A 21,653-nucleotide genomic window follows, 5' to 3' on the forward strand; every position below is an offset into this window, starting at 1 on the left:
ACACTGTAAAATGTTAAAGCAACAAACCTTTCTTCAGCTGAAACCACTTCCTCCTTCCACGTCACCGTCAGCTGGAGTGAGTGCGGCTCCGCCCACCGAGAGACAGCGTTAGTGTAAAATCATGTATAATATAATGTAAAGGAGACGTAAATGGATCGCTGCACCTCACAGAACAAAACTGGTATCCAAGCAACGACACGTGGATTTGTGTCAGGTATGTGGAATTTTAGGATAAAAGAATAATAGCCTATGATATATATTCAAATATTTTACCATCTCATATTCTGTGTAACTGCAAAGTGTATATATATATAAATAAATATATACAGTACAGGTCAAAAGTTTGGAAACATTACTATTTTTAATGTTTTTGAAAGAAGTCTCTTCTGCTCATCAAGCCTGCATTTATTTGATCAAAAATACAGAAAAAACAGTAATATTATTAAATATTATTACAACTTAAAATAATAGTAATTCTATTTGAATATACTTTAAAAAAATAATTTATTCCTGTGATGCAAAGCTGAATTTTCAGCATCATTACTCCAGCCTTCAGTGTCACATGTAACATCCAGTCTATCACATGATCATTTAGAAATCATTCTAATATTCTGATTTATTATGAGTGTTGGAAACAGTTCTGCTGTCTAATATATTTGATGAATAAAAGGTTAAAAAGAACTGCATTTATTCAAAATAATAAAAAAATTCTAATAATATATTATCACTTTTTATCAATTTAACACATCCTTGCTGAATAAAAGTATTGATTTTATTTAAAAAAAGAAAGAAAAACAATTACTGACCCCAAATTACTGACCAGTAGTGTATATTGTTATTACAAAATATTTATATTTTAAAAACATAGCTTCTTTTTTTTTTTTAACTTTTTATTCATCAAAGTATCCTAAAAAGTATCACATGTTCTGAAAAAATATTAAGCAGCAGAACTGTTTCCAACTTTGATAATGAATCATCATATTAGAATGATTTCTAAAGGATCATGTGATAATGATCCTAAAAATTCAGCTTTGCATCACAGAAATAAATTATAATTTTAAGTATAATAAATTTAAAAACAATTATTTTAAATTGTAATAATATATCACAATATTACATTTTTTTTCTGTATTTTTGATCAAATAAATGCAGGCTTGATAAGCAGAAGAAACTTCTTTCAAAAACATTAAAAATAGTAATGTTTCCAAACTTTTGACCTGTACTGTACATTAAATAAATACACTTTGCTTGTTGTTACCATCATTATGGGTGCCAGAATGAATAGTAACGTACCTCCTCCAGGTATGTCCAGTTTTGTAGGATGCTGTAACTGTGTATTTCCTGTGCAAAAATAAAAACATTACTATTATTATTTTGCTTAGTTTTTTCCAGGAAGAAAGCATTATGATCCCCTACTCCCTAACAATGTGCCAAGTTTCAGTGATCGTCCTCGGGCAAGATGTACCATCTCAAGATGTTTCTGAGAAAAACTTCCTAACACAAGCAGAGAAATAGCTGCCACAGCTCTTCTGGACCTGCAACAGACTTTTGCATCAGAGGCAGAGGTGGGTGAAAGACATTTTGGTGTCTGCATCACAGAAAATTGATATTAATAAACTTGCACAGAATAAACTTATCCAAAAGTACAGCACACTGAATGCAAGTAAAGTGTCTACTTTAATGTTTTAAAAAAGGTTTGGAAAAATAAAAATGTGGGTGAAATAATGTTCCGCTGTTATTCAGTGTAATACTTATATTTATGTAAAATGAAACAACATACTTATCCTGAGCTGTATTTATTAAACTCTATAAAAGAAGTGATCAAACTTGATTTGATTGTGTTTTAAATGTTTAAACATTCCTTGCTGACGCATGGGCAAAACCTAGGATAGTGTGGAAAAGTTTAAAAATGTAAAATTACAAGTGATTAGTGTTTAGGTTGAAAGTAATTAGTCTTTTATTATCTCATAAAATGACTGCTTTTGTAAATATGTCTGACATTTTAGTGGGTGTCTTCTAGAAATCATGGTAAAAATGTATGATTTTTATTTATTTATTTATTTTTTTAAACGGGACACATTCTAATGTACTGAAAAAACAACAACAACAATTGAAAGCTGTATTACAGATAGTTTGTCTCTGACCCAGTTGAGGTCCAATGCACTGAGGTCCAGACAGAGACGACACACAGTGACGTTACCTCTTTACAAGATCAGATTAAGTCTTTAAACACTGAATGTCAATCACTGAGGGATAAAGTTCACAGATTAGAATTTGAGTTAAATCATCGTGCCCTTGACCCTTCTCAGTTTGATGACGGCAAAATTAAACATTTCACCGGATTACCCAGTTTACAGGCTTTCATGCTAGTGTTCACTTATACACTTACTTTTCACTTATATTTCATCAGTTTTTCCTGATACAGTCTCTAATGGCTACTCAGGAACTACTTCTCACACTCATGAAGCTGCGCCTCAAGCTGTCTGAGGAATCTTTGGGCCACCTCTTCTGGATTCATCAGTCAACTGTATCAAGAATTTTTCAACGTTGGATAAATGTCATGGCAAGCAGGCTTCATCCACTTACATTGTGGCCAGAAAGAGAAGACTTAACATGTAGCTTACCAATGTGTTTGCGGACATTTTTTAGGAACTGCGTGAGCATAATTGACTGCTTTGAGATGTTTATTGAGCATCCTTCATATCTAAAAGCTCGAGTTCAAACATAGAGCAACTACAAACAACACAACACTATAAAGTTTCTTATTCAAATCACCCCACAAGTTCATATAAAGTGTCATTCAACCAACAGACATAATTTGATACTAAAACATGTTAGGTCTAAAAAGTTGAATCGTGATTGTCATTAATAACAGACAACAGAATAAACTCCATTTGGTAAATATTTATTTTGTAATGATATGAATACAAATATGATAATATTTCACAGTAATGTAGTTTATTTACAATTTTGGCTCACAAGCATTTATAAATAAAAACTAAAAGTGACTGGCAGATCCCTGTAGTACTCGGATGAAACTGTGAATGACGTTTTGTAAAAAAAAAAAAAAAAAAAAGAAAAATTTTTTTATGCTTGATAAATAAAAATGATACTCTGTAAGATAAGGCCTGTTAACATTTTTTTCTCTTTCAACAGTTTGGACTATTTTAGTTTTAATGAATCTGGACTCTGTGTTATGCTTGGAAGCTAAAATAAGAAAGGCTCAAGTAAATAAGGAAGTGTTGGTAGGAATACTCTTCTGTTAAGAAAGCATATGACATGATGTGGAAAGAGGGACTTCTAATCAGGTTAGAAGATCACCATGTTCGTACAGTCTGACAAGTACAATCCTAATGGACTTTTAAAAAGTGAAACAGCATCAAATGTCTGTGTTCTGTTGGCAATCAGCGCTCCAGGAGCTCGTCTGTTGTGGCTCGGCCGCCACCTGCTGTCAAACTGTGGATTTACAAATTCATTCAGTCTTTCTGCCATATTTTTGGGCAGCGGAGAGGCCTGACGGGCACAGGCCCGCCCACTCTGATGAAAGCCCCCCCAGTTTATTATAAACTTGTTCTTGTTTAATCTATTTTAACACAATTAGAGAACAATTATAACATCTCAAATAACTAAAATAAATAATTCTTGATGAGTTTGATTGACAACAGTGTTACCCAATAATTACCCACACTTAAACTCTCACGTCTTCAACCAAAAATCTTGACTCTAAACCCAATCAGTTTGACAGAAAATTTCAGCTGTGTTAGAAAATGTTAGAAAAACAGCAGCGATGCATAATTCTGTAAAAAAGACCTCGCACTGATGAGGGAGTCCACAAGTAACGGTAAGACTGTAACGAACCGGTTCGTTCTGTGAAGCTGGGAAGCACTATACTGTCAGGCTGATTATGAATGTTATTTGAGCTCAGTCAGTGTTCAAAGTTGTTTGGTGTGCGGTGTCTAAAGAGTTTAAGACCGGCTGTTGCCAGTCATTCTCACAAAGATTAGCCAATTTTTATTTTGTTATTTTTTTTGACTGACGCCGGCGATTAACTGCACCTGTTTCCTAATTTGTAGGCCTATTAATTTAAATAACGAATTAACAAATTAAAATTATCATCACAAATTATAATCATTACAAAATTAAAAATCACAAAAATGACATTTCTGAATAAAATAATTTATACACTTTAGTTGTATCTAATTTGGCATTTTAAATTAACATAGGCCTGTTACATTCTTCTTAGTGGCCTATTAGGCCTATTATTATTATTAAGTTATTTTATTATTAAATTAATATTAGGCTACAATTAATTTCCCCCTTAATAATTTCATGGGGCATCACCGCATAACTGACGCGATGCGTGGATAATAAAGACTAATCTAACAAACAATCAAATGAAAATAATTAAAAAAATTAACACCAAAACAAGCTTATTTTACAATGAATTAAAGGCCTATAATTAAAATTATTAACACTGCAATCATCAATGAAAAAGCTTTATTTCAAGCACAAACTTTTTTTTTTAAAAGAAACAACCTGTTTAAGACAAAATATGTTTCCTCTCTCTCTCTCTCTCTCTCTCTCTCTCTCTCTCTCTATTTATTTATTTTTATTTATTTTTTTCCACTAGCCTATTTAAACATTTAGCTATGTAGGCTACAATTATCAGCATATGAAGTAGGTTCGTCTCTCGTCGTCTTGGAGAGAATAGCGTCAGATGCCAAAAGCGCTGTCAGTTTTTATTTTCGCGTTCTTGTGAATGGAGATTAAGAGGTTCACCTCATAACTCTTGCACAAAGTTTGTACGTTGCCATGGCAGAACCTTTGTTCTGTGCTCAGTGACACAGTTTTGTGTTGCTTTTGATGGTCCTTTTGGATCATTGTTCTGTTCCAGCCACGGCCCATTAACTATTTTCTGTAATTCTTCAGCTGTGATCCTTGGAGAGTCTTTTGCTACACAAAATATCCTCCTCATATTGCATTAACATAATATAGACACAGACAATTCCTTCTGACTTTCTGTTTTGTGCTGTTTTCTAGACTTCATATTTTGTGAAGCTTGACAGTCTGTTGCTGCACATCAGAACTATATTCTTTGTTTTTTCTCATTGTGATGGAGGACAAAAGGAATTTGGCCTTTGTGTTCCTCATATTTACAGTCCTGTGAAAGAGGAGGTCATGGCTGGATAATTTCATGTTCCTAGTCACCCTGGTGTGCTAAAAAATAAATAAATAAATAAACAAACAAATAAATAAATGTTTAAATATGAGTGGGAATATAGATCTCCAGAGATTTTACTCCTAATAATTTCTAGGACTACAAACAGTTGTGGCAAATGTGTATAAGAGAAAAAAATATGTATTTCAATAATGTGATTCTGTTGAAAATGTAGATTTTTGTGATTTAAAAAAAAAGTTTTTTTTTTGTGAATAATTAAAAGGAAAAAAAAATATTTTCACAACCCTCTTTGATCATATTTTCTTAGGATGCCAATTTTATTTTGATCATGACTCTTTCTCTCTCTCTAAAACAGCTGCTTTATGTATAAAGTGAAAGTGAAAGTGAAAGTCGTGACATTTGTCAAGTATGGTAACCCATACTCGGAATTGGTGCTCTGCATTTAACCCATCCAAGTGCACACACACAGCAGTGAGAAGTGAACACACCGTGAACACACATCCGGAGTAGTGAGCAGCTATATCCAGCGCCCGGGGAGAAACTGGGGGTTCAGTACCTTGCTCAAGGGCACTTCAGCCATGGGTATTGAGGGTGGTAGAGACCACTGTTCATTTACTCCCTCCCACCTACAACTCCTGCCAGCACCGAGACTCGAACCTGCGACCTTCTGGTTACAAGTCCAAATCTCTAACCATTAGGCCACAGCTGCCCCTCTAAATAATACTAATAAACATAATAATAGTAAAAATACTGCAAAACTAACAACAGCTGGTTGAAAGAATTTCTGCAAGAATTAATTGTTCTCTTGTTCAGTAACATTTTTGTTTGTTTGTTTGTTTTATTGCCCTTTTAATTGTTAATTGTAAGTCTACTCCTGGCTTATTGTAAAAGTTGTCAGGAAAACCGCTCCATTGTGTTTTAATTCATACACATTAATTCTGCATTATGAACTCGCACTCATGAACATAACATGTTTGTTTTCATCACATTTGTTACTATTTCAATTATCTGGTAAAATGTTTTTTTTTTTTTAATTAAAAAAAATAGTAACTTTCTATGGTCTTTTGTGATTATAGACAGCAGCGTGTGAACGGGACTTTTATTTTGGTGTGGTGATATGACGTCATAGGCCGCGACTCGCTCTGGCATGTGTTGTGATTCGGTTGAAGGAAGGTTCGTGTTTTAAGAAGGTGTTTGTTTAAAGCCATAGAAAAACAGTTCAGTGTAAAGTCACGTGACACGCTGTTATAAAGATGGAGTTTATTAAAGAGGAGAGTGAAGACGTGAAGATTGAAGAAACATTCAGAGTCAAACATGAAGATACTGAGACACAAACAGGTTTGTTTTCATTCTCAAAGCTGAACTCATCTGATCCTTATTAAAATGTCCAGCTCTACAGAAATAGATAACCTACAGAAGTATATTTATACAGAGAATAGTACAGAAGTAACCTGACCCTTGTAAGCTACATGTGTTTGGGTTTTAAACTCAGGATAAGGCAATAAAATGTGATTTTTTTTTTAAACAAAATGTTTTGTTTTTGTTATTTTAAACAAATGTAATTTTATTCACTTTATTAAAGTTTTTTCTATACATTTGTGCAGTTTTATGGCAGGTTTTATATAAATAAATTATTAAATAATTCTTAGATATGTAAATTTATACATACATACATACATACATACATATATATATATATATATATATATATATATATATATATATATATATATATATATATATACACACACACACACATTTTTTCCCCCAAAATATTTGTTTATGTTAAATTTACTTTAAAACATGATGGACAATTTGCTGTTGTTTAGTGTAAGATTTTTGACATCTTAAAAGTAAAAAAGAAAAAATTAATATTTTAATCAGTAGATGGCTTGTGTTGTATTGATTGTATTGCCTCATCGTTTCATTCTCTCTCTCTCATTGTGTGTGTGTGTGCGCGTGCATTGTTCTCCATCTTGGATGTGTCGTGGTGCTTTATTTTTGTGTGAATTGTGCATTTCGTCTTATTTTATCTGACAAATTATAACAGAATAATGTTTCATTTAATTAGTATTTTTTGTAGCTTTAGAAACTGTTGACAGCGTTGCAAAGTCTTCATTTGGGGTCATAAAGACGGCTAGATCAGGATTTTTCTCAGTAATGAGTTTCTACTTTGTGGTTCATTATGAGATGTTATAACCTAGTTGTGTAATTCTTCTACGTCACTGTTAACAAATGTATGTCCATCAGCTGGAAATTAACAAGGGTTGTGGTAAAAATGCCACCAAAATGAACAAAAATTCCCTAAAAGTTCATGATTAAATCTATTCATGAGTAAAATAAATAAATAAAATAAATCTATTATATTCAAATAAAAATGAATGAAAAGTGTCAATTTGCGGCATTAAACAGATCTGTACACATCAAAGTAGACATTCATGAGCAGCCAATGAAAATCATCGGCTGAAATCATGCAAATTGCCAAAAGATCAGGGAAAATTTGAATTCTCAATTCATGACCCCTTTAATCACAGGACACACCAAGCTGATGTCAAAGAACTAGTGGCAACAAAAGTAAGCTGTGTCTCGGCCAAAACGCTGCCTTTGAATGCACCGAAAGGACTAAATGCGATTGTGAGCTGCATGTGCTTGTGTGTAAGTAAATATCTGTCTATATCAGCAGCAGTCTAGTTTCGTCATTAAAAAGAGAAACCAAAACTAGGACTGTAGACATGCAAACTGTAAACAAAGCAACGCTTGCTTAACATTTGAATATCAATAATGCTAATCTATTTCTTAATTTGCAATCAGCTCATGTTTTCATTAAAAATATTCCTGCATTCGAATGCTCTGGGGTTTCATTTATAAAACTCTGTAGATTTCATCCTAAAAGTGTAAGTAGGCACAAAAGCTAGATTTTGCGTACACACAAAAGTTTTCAGATTTATAAAAACCATGCGTACACCAGAACCTGTGCAAAAATCCCTTTATAAATCCCATTCAGGGGAAGATTGTGCGTACGTGCATCTCCACCTCAACTCAACCTAGAAATCACCAAATATAGAGCTTACAACGCCTAGTTTTACTATGAATAACCTCATCTGCATATCATTTCCATGCATATTCCCATCTACGTGACACCATGTTTAACACCGAGACATTAAGGAAATATGAGATGGGGACTATAATGCCATTTGTGCCATACACATTAATTATTATTGCTAAAAATTATCCAGTATCCTTATTATGTTTTATAATAAATATATGAAAATAAAAACAAAATGGTTTAAAGTTGTTCTCAGATATATATTAGAATAGAGTTGATCTCATTATTTTACACTGGCCAAATAGTATTTCAATTGTTTTAAACAATTAAATGTATGCACTATACATCTTTAGCTATTTTTAGTGGAAACAGGAAATATTTATTGCAGTGTAAATACAATTGTCTGATTCGGCTCATCACTGACAAAGTATTTTAAAAAGAAAACGTGCAAATATTACCGTTTTCTCCTAGTTATATCCTTCAAATATAGTGGTATACCGGACAATGGACCACTGAATCCAGCAGTGTTTGCCATAATATCATAATATCTTTGATCATTGTTCTCGCTAAAATATTTCTCATAACATGTGATCTGTAGTTTAGTTTAAAGATGAATTATTGTGCACCTATAGCACCTCCTCACTGTCATTAAAACATAGCATACCACAGGAACATTATTTAGCCTATTAATAAAATTATGTAATTATGTTTTTTGTAAAATTATGTAATTTCAATGTTTATCTCCATTAATGCGAGTGAAGTATTTAATGTAAATGTGTGTATCGACATGAAAACAAGAGTTTAAAATCGCTGTTTACCTCATTACTTTTCTCACTCCAGGAAAAAGAGTTTGTACGCATGGTCTAGAATGTTTGTACATATTTACGACAAGTTTAGTTTTTATAAATCACAATATGTGCATGGAAAATTGTTTACGCATGTTTCTATGCCCATTTTGTGCATACGCAACGTTTATAAATGAGACCCCTGGTCTGGTGACATAAAATAAGAACAACCTTCTCTCTGTACTGTCTTGACTTCCTTATATAATTAAGTCTAAGAAGTCTGGGGATTCTGTTCTCTGGAACAGTGAAACAGAACTGAAACTTTTTGGTCCTATTCGGAGGAAGAAGAATTAGGGATAAAATGAAAAGAACACTTTTGTTGCCTACAGTTAAGCATGGTAGTGGCTTAGTGATGCTCTGGGGCTGCTTTGCATCCACTGGCACTGGAAATGTGCAGCATGTGGAAGGTAAGATGGATTCACTGAAGTATCAGGAAATCATAGAAGACTTAATGCCGTCTGTGAGGAAGCTGAAACTTGGGCGTCACTGGCCCTTCCAATATGACAATAGGTACACTTTTTGCTTCCATCGGAATGAATTCATTCTAATTGACGGATCTGAACGTAGTGTTCACATAAACGCTAAATAAAGTTATCGGGTTGATATGCGCGTTTATATGTCACAAGCTTCTGATCCAATTTAATCTTTTGACATGCGCACACTGCATGAACATACAGAGTTTCCCGCTGTTGTCGCATATTGTTTTAAAAAGCATGTGATATTTATCTACTTTGGTTTCTAATTAGGCGACGACCAGCACATGAACTGTTGTCCAGTACTGCTTGCTTTATAAAACAGTAGAAGTGCCCCTTTCCACACCCAAAACCAGTCGTCTGTTGAGAGTCTTAAACAAGGACTGGTGGGACGTTGTGCTGCTCCACTTCACATACGCTGAGTGAAAGGGGAGTTTTATAATGACAGCATACTCATTTATGACACTTTATTCACCAGGAAGAACAGCTCGTTCCGCACGTCATTACGCTATTTTTACGTCACTGCGCATGCGCAGTACTTTACAGTTTTGGTTTTCAATCCGATCAAGTGTTTACATGTTCTCTCACTCGGATTACAAAAGGAATAAACCACCCCTTACAATACGATCAAAATTTTAGTCGGATCTTGCCAATTCAATCCGATTGACCTGTTTACATGTGACTTTTTATTCTGATTGTGCTTCTAGTCCTATTACGATCGCTATGGAAGCAGATTAGTCTCAAATATAATTCACGCAAAAAACACGATTCACACATGCGTAGACAATTTCACATGCATGAAACCTAATTCACGTACACAAAAAAAATTAACGTGCGTGAAAAAAAAAATATATTCACAAAAAGCAATTCACATGCGCAAAATAAAATTATATATTCATAAAATACATTTCACAAATGCAAAACACAATTCGTAGATATACAACTGTGCACAAAAACCTTTGAATGCTTAAAATGTACGAGTGTCTGAATGTACAAATCGTCATTTACTACGAATCTTTCCTGGCAGAGCTCTCTTCCCACGTGGGTCTGTCATACTCTTTAGCCAATCAGATGCGAGCTTACCATTCAACCAATCATATCATAAGCCACCGAGAGTGCATTCAGAAGCTCGCAGGCAATCGGGGAGACGTCAAGAGAGAAGCCCATAGAAGCCCTGGAGTTACATTTTAAAATACTATACAAAATAATTAATCAGAATACTTACTCCTGCTCACTCACGCCAAAGAACTAACTCCCCGCTCAAGCTCGCCGTCTCTGCAAGATTAACGATGGCAGTTTGCACGCACAGCTACTAGAAGATTTACATCTGTCAGACAGGTTGCTGACGTCATCAAGCTTAGTTTTGAGTCTGCGCGTCAGAAACGGAAGTTCTAAAAATCGCTAAAAATGGGCTTCACTTGTCTCAATTGAGTTCCAATTGGGTCGCTGTATCCATTTCTTTTACTGTCTATGGGATTACTGATGTAAAGGCTTAATTTCCGTTCTAATTAATCCATATTGCGCAAAAGGTGTGCAGAATCGTGCTCCTTGAATGCACTCTCGGTGGCTTATGATATGATTGGTTGAATGGTAAGCTCGCATCTGATTGGCTAAAGAGTACGACAGACCCACGTGGGAAGAGAGCTTGAATCGGACTTTGCATCAAAACTGCAGAGTATAGTTCCAACTCTGCTCCCACAAACATATCTGTAGCTTTCAAATGAGCCTGAAGGACTTGATTAGCTGGATCAGGTGTGTTTTATTAGAGTCAGAGCTAAACTCTACAGGGATTTGGCCCTCTAGGAACTGAGTTTGGTAACCCTGTTTAAAGCCTTCTACACACTGCATGACAAGATCATTGCTGGTCACACTGTGCGACATGGATCTAATAAACTTGGGTACGACATGCATGTAGACTGTATGATGACACCTATTGACTCGTAGGCTACGGTGCATGTTTCTGTAGAAGAATAAAACATCATTAGCATGCGCTAGTGGTAAACAAAAAGAGCATAATTAATCACACTTTGACATTTGTAGTTTTTATGTGTGCCAAAAAAAGCGGAAGCGGCAAAAGTGGAAGAAATAAGAGCTTGAGATAAGCAGTTTTATGTTTTAGCACCATGTCGCGTTGATTTCATGTTGCATTTTTACTGGTTGGACAGTAAACGTGGGTCATAACTGCAAACACACTGTGTGATGAACATGCTGAATTTCTGACACTGCCAGAAAATTATCATAGGCTATCTTTGGTCGCAAGAATGACAACGGCCATCTTTGAACCTCTCTCACTGTATGACATAGGACCACCGATTAAGAGCCAACATCACAGAAATCACCACGATTGTTTCACGATGCCAATGTTTTGTCTGGGACAGCCGAAAATCGTGCAGTGTGTCTCGGGCTGTAGGGACTCTGTATGGTTTACTGTGCTGTTTTCTGTCTTTTCAAATAAAAACACTTACATCGACTCACAGTGACTCTTGTACCTGTTGTTTTTTACTTGGCTAAACTGAAATGTGATTCCATTTAGAGTAGAAGTAATCCAGATTTGGTAATCTGAGAAAGTGTGCATCTCAAATCAGGGTGATCTAATCCAAAACAGCACAAAAAGTCCAATGAATTACCTGATCCTGATTAGCAAAACACAGAATTTCCAAATCCAGATCATTCTTATCCAGATTAAACTTTTTGAACAACTGGGCCCAGTAGACTTTGGTTTATCTTAAGCAGGATTATTTATTGAGATGCTATGAAGTGCTGTAGTCACCAAAGTCTCTATCAAGAAGTGAAGTTCTTTATCATTCTTTTCATAGGGCCAAAAAGAAGGGGTTCTGCAGGGATTTCGAAGGACATTGATGTCCCCCATAATCGACTTCGCTTTATGCACTTTTTACCTCTAGTGTGATGCCCCTGGGTATAGGATTTAGATGCTTTACATGTCTAAATGTTTTGTTGTTGGTAGTTTTGTGACATTAAACTGGTGTTAATTTGCATTTGTCTCTTTCTGCCGTAGTTCTTATAGTGCTGAAAAAGGAGAGTGAAGTGCTGATGGAAATGGAAGAAGAAGATCAATATAAGAATCGTGATTTCACAGCAGAAGAGAAAACTTTCAGTTGCACCCAGGCTGAAAAGACTTCCTCGCGGAAAAGGGCTAAAAAGTCAGGAATTAAAAGTAATTTCACCTGCCAACAGTCTGAAACGCCTTTCAAACAAAATGAAAAGCTTAAGGTCCACACGAGAGTTCACTCAGGAGAGAAGACTCGTACCTGCCAACACTGTGGAAGGCATTTATCTAAAAAAGAAAGCCTTAAAAGACACATGAGAGTTCACACTGGAGAGAAGCCTTACACGTGCCTTCAGTGTGGAAGGTGTTTCCGTTTTAAAGGGAACCTTAAAGTTCACATGAGAATTCACACTGGAGAGTGCCCTTTCATCTGCCAACTCTGTGGAAACAGATTCGCTCTTAAAGGGAGCCTTAAAAAGCACATAAGTGTTCACACTGGGGAGAAACCCTACACATGCTCTCAATGTGGAAAGACTTTTGCTGTGAAAGAAGGCCTTAACAGACACTCAAGAATTCACACTGGAGAGAAACCGTACACATGCTCTCAATGCGGAAAGCCGTTTGCTCAAAACGTAACTCTTAGGAGACACATGAGAATACACAATGGAGAAAAGCCTTACACATGCCTTCATTGTGGAAGGAGTTTCACTCAAATTGGAAATCTTAAAGTCCACATGAACATTCACACTGGAGAGAAGCCTTTCACCTGCCAACAGTGTGGAAAAAGTTTCTGCCATAAAGGAAACCTTAATTCCCACATGACCATTCACTCTGAAGAGAGCCTCTTCACCTGCCAACAATGTGGAACAAGCTTCACTCAAAAAGGAAGCTTTAACAAACACATTGTAATTCACACTAGAGAGAAGCATTTTACCTGCCAACAGTGTGGAAAGAGTTTTGATCAACATGAAAACTTTAAAGCCCACATGAGACTTCACTCTGAAGAGAAATCCTACATGTGCACTCAATGTGGAAAGAGTTTCAGTCAAAAAGGAACCTTTAAATGCCACATGAGACTTCACTCTGGAGAGAAATCCTACACATGCCCTCAGTGCGGAAAGAGTTTCAGTCAAAAACGTCACTTTCAAGACCACATAAGAATTCACACAGGAGAGAAACCTTTCACATGCCAACATTGTGGAAAAAGTTTCAACCGAAAAGGAAGCCTTAACAGGCACATCCGAGTTCACACTGGAGAGAAACCATTTACATGTGGTCACTGTGGAAAAAGTTATAGATATAAAAGAACCCTTAAGTGCCACATGAGAATTCATGTATGAGAGAGCTGTTTTTGTATGTTGTGTGGAATTAATTTGAGAGACTGTATAATGTGCTGATTATTGTTACAGTATGAAATTCCCTATTATTTCCAATGACTATGAGGAGTAAAGAAGCCAGAGTCCTGAATTAGATTCATTGTATTGATTAGTCAAATGAAGAATCAACTAGTAACAATTTTACATTTCAACTGAAGGATAAATCTGTAACAAATAAAATGCATAAAACATGTATGCCTGCACAAAATAATGAACGCTAACAAAAAAGGCTTATGATTCAAAACATACAGTGCAAGGCCAGGGCTTTCAACAGGGCTTTTTGGGCTAATAGCCTAGGACCTTGAGCACAAAGCCCAAAATCATGCTGCGTTTCCACCGCGGTGCCAGAAGCTCGACAGCACTTACTAAAACCTGCTCTTAACACACCTCCCTTGAACACCACACAACTCCATCATTTCACCAACAAAGGGAAGTTTTAGCAGTCGGGAAAGTAGCAAGATTGCAAAATGAACATGATAAATGATTGATTTTATTACTTAAAGATTTATAATCCAACGTTTTACCATAGTTTCACAATAAGAAAAAAAAAGATACATTGATAGTTCATTTATTTTAGAATTGCAGCGTAATCATACAGAGATAAAGTGGATTTTACCATTATTTCACACAAAAGGATTGGTACTCCCCCTTCTAATGAACTACTTTAGTCATTTCCATGAGTACAACTCTTAATGTTTAAACATAATGATATTCTAGGGAATAGTAACAGTTTGGACAGAACCCTTTTCTATTCTAACATGAAAATTTCTCTGTGAACCAACAAGTGTATTCCATAAAGATGGTATCGGTCACTCAGAATGTATATTTAATGATGTAAAAAATGTTTAATATTTCTGAATAAGATTATAGACGTATCTATTTCATTGCGAGTGCACTGCGCTTCCACAGACAGTCCACCCACACGCGCTTTTGATTGGCTGTGATATTGATTCTGTCGGGGTGGGCGTCGAAACAGTTTCCAAATGAAATTCAGGTCCTGAGTTTAACTGATAATATTGGTTAACTGAATTATCTCAGCATGTCTAACAGATATTTCTTGTTGGATGACGGACCATCACCTTCAACTCAACCTGGCTAAAGGCCCTTTCACGCGGGAAGCGTTTTGTGCAGTTGAGGCGATGGTCTCATTGCAGTCTTGGAGCAGACGCTGCCATAGTTACAACTGTCAACATCACCTTTGTATTACTAAAAACTAAATAAAAAAATGTGTTTGTGTCATTCTGCCATTAATTGTCATTATTTACTCCTTTTTTTTCACTTGGCACAAGTGAAGTTGTTTTTGATGATTTACCTAAAGAGCATTATTAGTTGAGCATTATTACCTATAGGCAGTTCAGTTAAAGTCCAATGTTTACTGGGAGCCAGAGCGCCTGACATCTTGGGAAATTTAAAAATGCTGGCTAATGCTAAACGTAAATTCAGTAAGATTGTTATTCATGTCGACACTAATGATGTTAGACTTCGCCAGTCGGAGATCACTTAAAATAACATTAAAGAGGTGTGTGAACTTGCAAGTACGATGTCAGACACTGTAATATGCTATGGTCCCCTTCCTGTTTCCGAGGCGATGAGCCGCAAAAATGTATTTCAGGGAATGTACATACATTACAATGAAACAAAATATGGTAAACCGCATTTAATTTTCGTTTTAATAAAGTTATAGATACATATAAGTATATATAAATATATATACATTTTTACGTAAATATATAGTTATGTGATTGTTTTCACAGATGGGTCCACGAGCACTGGGAGAGTGCCCCAAGAGAGGCTCCCAATTAGGTGGCATCCATTTAATAATTAGATTTTTAATAATTTAATAAAAAATATTTTTATAATGTATCACAGTGCTGAGGTGCAGATAACTGCCACTGTTTGCAATAAGTAATTAGCAAAATATCCTGCTATTTTAACATAGTATAAATAGAATCTAGCTATTTGCACTTAGTGTAACGGCATTAGGTGTGTTTGACTTTAAGACTAATGCACCTTTTGTTTGGGGTGTTCAGTGATTTTCGTCACGATATATACGTCATTCAAGGGGGGTTGTGAATGTATCACTATGCCTTTAGGTTCGGTGTCTTTAGGTTTGCTGTCAAAAATGCCAATGTGAACGCTAAGCGGACCAGAACCAAATGTATCATTTTCCTTTTTGGTCCGGACCAAACGAACCGAACTACAAGTGTGAACACACCCTAAATGAGAAAAAAAAGTTTAAAGAGGGCTTAATAAAATAATGGCAGAGATTAATTAATACAATCTAAAGTTAGGAAAGATGTTCTTGTACTTCTCCACACTGCAGGGTTTCAGTTAAACATTGTAGATTGTGGTTGGGGCACTGTGGGTTAAATTACTTTTTTGTATATTGTAGGAAAGCATGTTTCTGGCATGTTTCTGTGAATGTGGGAGTTCTTCCTGGAATGCAGTATAATGTAGAAAGAAAAGCACTTTTTGGCAGTATTTTCTGTTGCATCTTTGTTTGGACACAGTAGCAAGCATAAACTGATAATCTGAGTCAGTTCTTGAGTAATGCAGGACTGCATTTAAGAATTTAGTTCCAACTTTGACCTGTGGAGGGCAGTAATACGCCTTGTAGTATCTACACTGCCGGAAATCAAGAAGAAGAAGAAGACGACTGGTCTTGACAAAAACAATACAGATTCAGCACTCTGTGAAGAATGAAGAGAAAAACTAAACAAAAGTGTTCTGTTTCTGAACAGCAGAACATTATGATTCTCGATTCACTTCTGAAAGCTTTGTTCAGAAAGTGTAAGTAAAGATCACATTGCTGGAGCTCAAACAGTGAAAATGGATTTGCTAACTGCAGAAGATCTTTCTTGTCCCGTGTGCTGTGAAATCTTCAAGTCTCCTGTTCTTTTATCGTGTAGCCACAGTGTCTGTAAAGAGTGTCTTCAACAGTTATGGAAAACAAAGGAAACTCAGGAGTGTCCCGACTGTGGAAGATCAGCGAAACCTGACCCTCCTGCTAATCTCGCGTTACAAAACTTGTGTGATATGTTCCTGAAGGAGAGAAAAGAGAGGCCTTCATCAGGATCTGAGGAGATCTGCAGTTTACACGGTGAGAAGCACAAACTCTTCTGTCTGGAGAACAAACAGCCTGCGTGTGCGGAGTGCTTTACTTCACAGAAACATGTAAATCACACAGTCAGACCCGTCAGTGAAGCTGTTCCATCATATAAGGTAAACAGATTCATATCTGTGGATAAAAAGATACAGAAGACATTTCTCATATTAAATCAATAGGCTATATTACAGAAGTCTCTGGTGGCTCATAGATTTTGACTTTAAATTCTAGGAGCAGCTCAATGCAGCACTGAAGTCCTTACACGAGAAACTTGTGCAGAGTGAAAACTTTATAGGAGAGTTTGAGAAAACACTTCAACACATCAGGGTGAGGAAACAATCAAGAGTCATTTTCATTACAGCTGTAGAAAGTTATGATTTGATATATTTAAAGCAATGGATTCCAGTTGTTGTTGTTTTTTTTTTGTAAATGAATACCAGCAATCTCACTTCTATTGCAACGATGTGATGTGTTGACTGTGATTTGATTTCAGTCACAAGCTGAGCACACAGAGCGTCAGATTAAACAGCAGTTTGAGAAGCTCCATCAGTTTCTCAGAGACGAAGAAGAAGCTACAATCACTGCACTGAAGGAGGAAGAGGAGCAGAAGAAGCAGATGATGAAGGAGAAGCTGGAGGAGATGAACAGATACATCTCAGCTCTTTCACACTCAATCAGAGACACGGAGGAGATGATGAAAGCCAGTGACAATGTCTGCTTTCTGAAGGTCTGGTTTCAGATCATTCATTGATTGGTTGATGAACGATTGAGTTGTTGATGATCAATGGTGTGTTTGTTCTGCAGGACTTTCCAGTCTCAATGGAAAGGTGAGTGATCTGCTGATGTCTCTGGTCTGTGTGGTTTTGAAGCCAAAGCCACTGAAGTTCTGACTTCTGAATGCTCTTTCAGATTCCAGAACTCATCACAGCTGGATCCACAGATGCCTTCTGGAGCTTTGATTCATGTGCCGCGTTACTTGGGCAATCTACCCTTCAGAGTCTGCAAGAAGATGCAGGACATCGTCCAGAACAGTGAGTCTGCAGTAGATCTCCGCTCACACACGTTCAGTTTATCGTGACGCAAAAGCACTCCATTATTTCAGTTAGCAGTTGTGAAGATCATACTGCTTCTGGTATATAATTAATATTATCCACTATTGTATGTTTTAGTTCTCATTTCTAAATCTGCTCAAGTCCAGAACAGATTCAGCAGTATAAAGGTGTAAAGAAATGTGATTCTCTGGAGAACCTCAAATATAATATTACGCTCAAGAAACCAAAATATATATCACATTCCCCAAAAACACTCAAAAATAAAAATTTTACAATATATATATATATACTCTATAGATCACAAAAAAAAAACTTAATAAAATAAAAATCTGTCCAGATTCATTACATTAAAAATAAAGTTTTGAACATTTTGTATTCCCAAAGTTACTAATTACATTCATAAGCATCTTAGAATTTACTGATGTTCTAGAAGTTTCTAGAAAAAGTGCTGCTTCATGCATTTTGATTTTTCCAATGAAGAGGCACAATGATGAGGATCTGTTCAGCTAATAATGTGTTTACCAGAAGAATCTGCTTCAATTTTAATTTAACATTTTTTAATGTATCTTATTATTTTACAATGATCGATTATTAAATCAAACATAACAGACAGTTAAAAGTGTTTTAAAACACGCAGTAAGAAAAATCACCTATTATGATTTGACCGATTGATTCCACGATTGCTTTGTATTTTAACCTTCCCAACATATCAGTTTTTCTTCATTGGACACAAATGTTTGAATCACTCATTTAACTCTCAGGTTGTGTTAGGGTCATTTTGACCCGGAGAGAATTTTCTTTCTGCCGAAAATATTATCGCATTGGACTAAGGGTGCTTTCACACCTGGCCTGTTGTTTCAGGACCTGGCGCGTTTCCCCCTTAGCTCGGTTTGTTTGGGCATATGTGAACACAGCAATAGCGCCTGGATCCGCACCAAAACAATCCGTCCGAGATCGACTGAACGAGGTGGTCTCGGCTCGACTGAAAACGAACTCTGGAGCGGTTCACTTGTAATGAGAAAAAAATCCAATCCAGCGGACCAGGCTATATGGGTAATTACGTAAGTTCCATGAAAAACAGAAGACGATGTCTGTGGATGAGCACGTCTTCCCCATTTAAAATCAAAGCGCGCCTTTTCATTCTATAATGCCGTCTTAACGCTCTTCGTAGTAGGTGCATTTTAACAGTGTTATCCTGGACTCCTGCTCAAAATGATAAATTAATATAACGACAGCTATATAAAAAAACTAAAAATAAAAAGATCCATAAGCCCTCGAAGCTGTTGTAGTTCCATCAAAGCTGGTTCCATCCTGACGGATGACAGCTATGAGCGGAATTCCGAAAAATAAACCGTGGAACTTTGACCAATGAGAGGACAGTTTACTCACGTGAGACTTGAATTAACAATGAGTATCACACTAGCATGCTCTAATATTTAACCAAGAAATTTGTTTTGAAATGTTTATATCTTGTTTAAAAAAAAATGCACAAAAGAACACTTGTGGCGTTCCTGGTCAAAAATGACCAGCCTGCTGGAGGTCATTCTGTAGGGCTCTGGCCCCGTACAAAGTAGAAGAAACTGGTCCTGCTGCTGGGTTGTTGCCCTTCTACGTCCCTGCCCAGCTCTCCTCATGTAACAGCCTGTCTCCTGGCATCTCCTGCATGCTCTTCAAACTGTGTCTGGGAGACACAGAAAACTTCCTTGTGACGGCACGTATAGATGTGCCTTCCTGGAGGAGCTGGACTACCTGTGAAACCTGACTGGGTTACAGGTACTGCCTCGTGCTATAGACAGTGTGAAGAACCCTAACCCTAGGCTCAGATTAATGAGGCCTACGATCAATCCGTTTCAAAAACAAACACAAAACCATTCCTAATTGAAAGAAAACAAGCTGACAAAAAGATTGATCCCAATATTAGGTGATAATATTGCATAACAAGTGATTTATAAGCTGCTTTTTTGGTGCCCCGGTTATTTTTGACTGGGAACACCACAAGTGTTTCAACACAACCTGAGAGTTAATGTTTGTGGTTGATGCCATTGAACACTGAACGCTCATCGAAGGAAAATGTCTGATGTGTTTGAGCAATAGGACAAGTGTCATAATTCATAATATTCTCTGTGTGGTTCACTCTTGATCATATTATGAACATCAGTTAATTGTGTCTCATCAGCTCCCGTGATTCTGGATCCAAACACTGCAAATCCACGTCTCGTCCTGTCTGATGATCTGACCAGCGTGAGACGCAGCAGCTATCAACCTGTTCCTGATAATCCAGAGAGATTTGACTGTTATCGCTGTGTTCTGGGTTCAGAGGGTTTTAACTCAGGAACACACTCCTGGGACGTGGAGGTTAAAGACGGTTCAGTCTGGACTCTCGGAGTAACTACAGCATCCAACCAGAGGAAGGGATGGGGTTTCTTCAACACAGATGTCTGGAGCTTGCAGTACAATGTGTCTAGACAGTCTGGCTTTCCTGTTGTACAGCAGCTTGATCGTGTGAGAGTGTATCTGGACTATGATGGAGGAACAGTGTCATTCATTGATCCTGTAACGAACACACATCTACACACATTCACAACCACCTTCACTCACACACTCTATCCATTCTTCAGTAGTCCTGACTCTCTGAGGATCTTACCGGTCAGTAGCCAGTGATTGGTACTCCTGTGGGTCTGGCTCTTTTGAGTAAGAGTGCTGTTGATCCGAATATCAGAAGAACGCTTTTTCCAGTATTATGCCATTGAAAGAGTTAATTTAACACTTTCCGTTTTGCTTGTGATTGTATCATAGTTTATTTCCGTTATAGAGGTTAAATTTTCATTGTATTAAATGTATGTAAAAGGTTCTTGCTGGTCCACAACAATGTTGAATGAAATGGAAATAGACCTTTTTCACACTTCTGTGTTCGAAAAGCAGAAGCTTCGAATAGTTGTGCAATTTTTTTTCTTACCTCCCAATACAATCATCATGCATCAAATTGTGGTTGTTCAAATTAAAGTAATATTTGATCGATTATTCAGCAATAACTGGTATTACCATCTTAAACCTGTCATATCCTCCAGGTTTGAGCGCAGTGATTGGACAGCATTATACTTTAGATAATATTGGAGATTAATCATCATAAATATGGTGCAATAATAAAAATAAAATGAAAACGAACATTCCTCCATCTCATGACTGTGGCCAAACTGACACTCATCTCACTTTTATAATGTTAATGTTTGTATATAAAGATTTAAGGAGCCCCTAAAAGGACATGGTGGTGGAAAAAAAAATTCGAGATGGGAGGTTTTCATCGAGAAGGGTTTCCATTGGTAGGTAGCTAAATGCATACGAAGGATTGAAAAAGATATCACGGAAAGATATCGCACCTAGTTCGGAAAAAATTAATGAACAAAAGAAATGAACATACCTGAAACAGCTGGTCAATGCATTTTTTAAGAAGATTATTCATATTTTAAAACGTTATAAACTCTTTTCTCTAACTTCCGCTAACTGCCATATGTGCAAGCTGTTCCGCGTGAATAACGTAGGATGTAGGTGTGGCGTAAGCTCGAGTGAAA

General features: G+C 36.4%; 2 protein-coding genes across 3 annotated transcripts; both read left to right on the top strand.

The window, feature by feature from the left end:
- Window positions 1–6,289: 6,289 nt before the first annotated feature.
- LOC109073808 (gastrula zinc finger protein XlCGF57.1-like) lies at window positions 6,290–15,165 on the top strand. Of its 2 annotated transcripts, XM_042722838.1 has the most exons (3): window positions 6,331–6,517; window positions 12,360–12,460; window positions 12,560–15,165. In XM_042722838.1, the coding sequence occupies exons 2-3, from the start codon at window positions 12,451–12,453 to the stop codon at window positions 13,888–13,890; spliced, it is 1,341 nt and encodes a 446-aa protein (XP_042578772.1). In that variant the 5' UTR covers window positions 6,331–6,517; window positions 12,360–12,450; the 3' UTR covers window positions 13,891–15,165. The 2 variants fall into 2 exon arrangements, with proteins under 2 accessions (XP_042578771.1, XP_042578772.1); XM_042722837.1 differs by lacking the exon at window positions 12,360–12,460 and having other exon boundaries at window positions 6,290–6,517.
- A 1,375-nt stretch (window positions 15,166–16,540) lies between these two features.
- Window positions 16,541–21,431, top strand: LOC109070826 (nuclear factor 7, ovary-like). The gene is made up of 6 exons (XM_019087333.2): window positions 16,541–17,148; window positions 17,264–17,359; window positions 17,526–17,759; window positions 17,837–17,859; window positions 17,942–18,063; window positions 20,261–21,431. The coding sequence occupies exons 1-6, from the start codon at window positions 16,756–16,758 to the stop codon at window positions 20,743–20,745; spliced, it is 1,353 nt and encodes a 450-aa protein (XP_018942878.2). The 5' UTR covers window positions 16,541–16,755; the 3' UTR covers window positions 20,746–21,431.
- The last annotated feature ends 222 nt before the right edge of the window (window positions 21,432–21,653 follow it).

Source organism: Cyprinus carpio, chromosome B4 (assembly GCF_018340385.1).
Source record: "Cyprinus carpio isolate SPL01 chromosome B4, ASM1834038v1, whole genome shotgun sequence".
In the NCBI taxonomy this organism is placed as follows: Eukaryota; Metazoa; Chordata; class Actinopteri; order Cypriniformes; family Cyprinidae; genus Cyprinus; species Cyprinus carpio.

What these genes read in the sequence shown, in the direction of transcription:
- LOC109073808 (XM_042722837.1), top strand. Translation starts at nt 6,433, where the DNA reads ATGGAGTTTATTAAAGAGGAGAGTGAAGACGTGAAGATTGAAGAAACA. An exon ending in AGATACTGAGACACAAACAG is followed by an intron (nt 6,518 to 12,559) that starts GTTTGTTTTCAT and finishes TTTCTGCCGTAG; the next exon opens with TTCTTATAGTGCTGAAAAAG.
- LOC109070826 (XM_019087333.2), top strand. Translation starts at nt 16,756, where the DNA reads ATGGATTTGCTAACTGCAGAAGATCTTTCTTGTCCCGTGTGCTGTGAA. An exon ending in AAGCTGTTCCATCATATAAG is followed by an intron (nt 17,149 to 17,263) that starts GTAAACAGATTC and finishes TTTAAATTCTAG; the next exon opens with GAGCAGCTCAATGCAGCACT. An exon ending in TTTCCAGTCTCAATGGAAAG is followed by an intron (nt 17,860 to 17,941) that starts GTGAGTGATCTG and finishes ATGCTCTTTCAG; the next exon opens with ATTCCAGAACTCATCACAGC.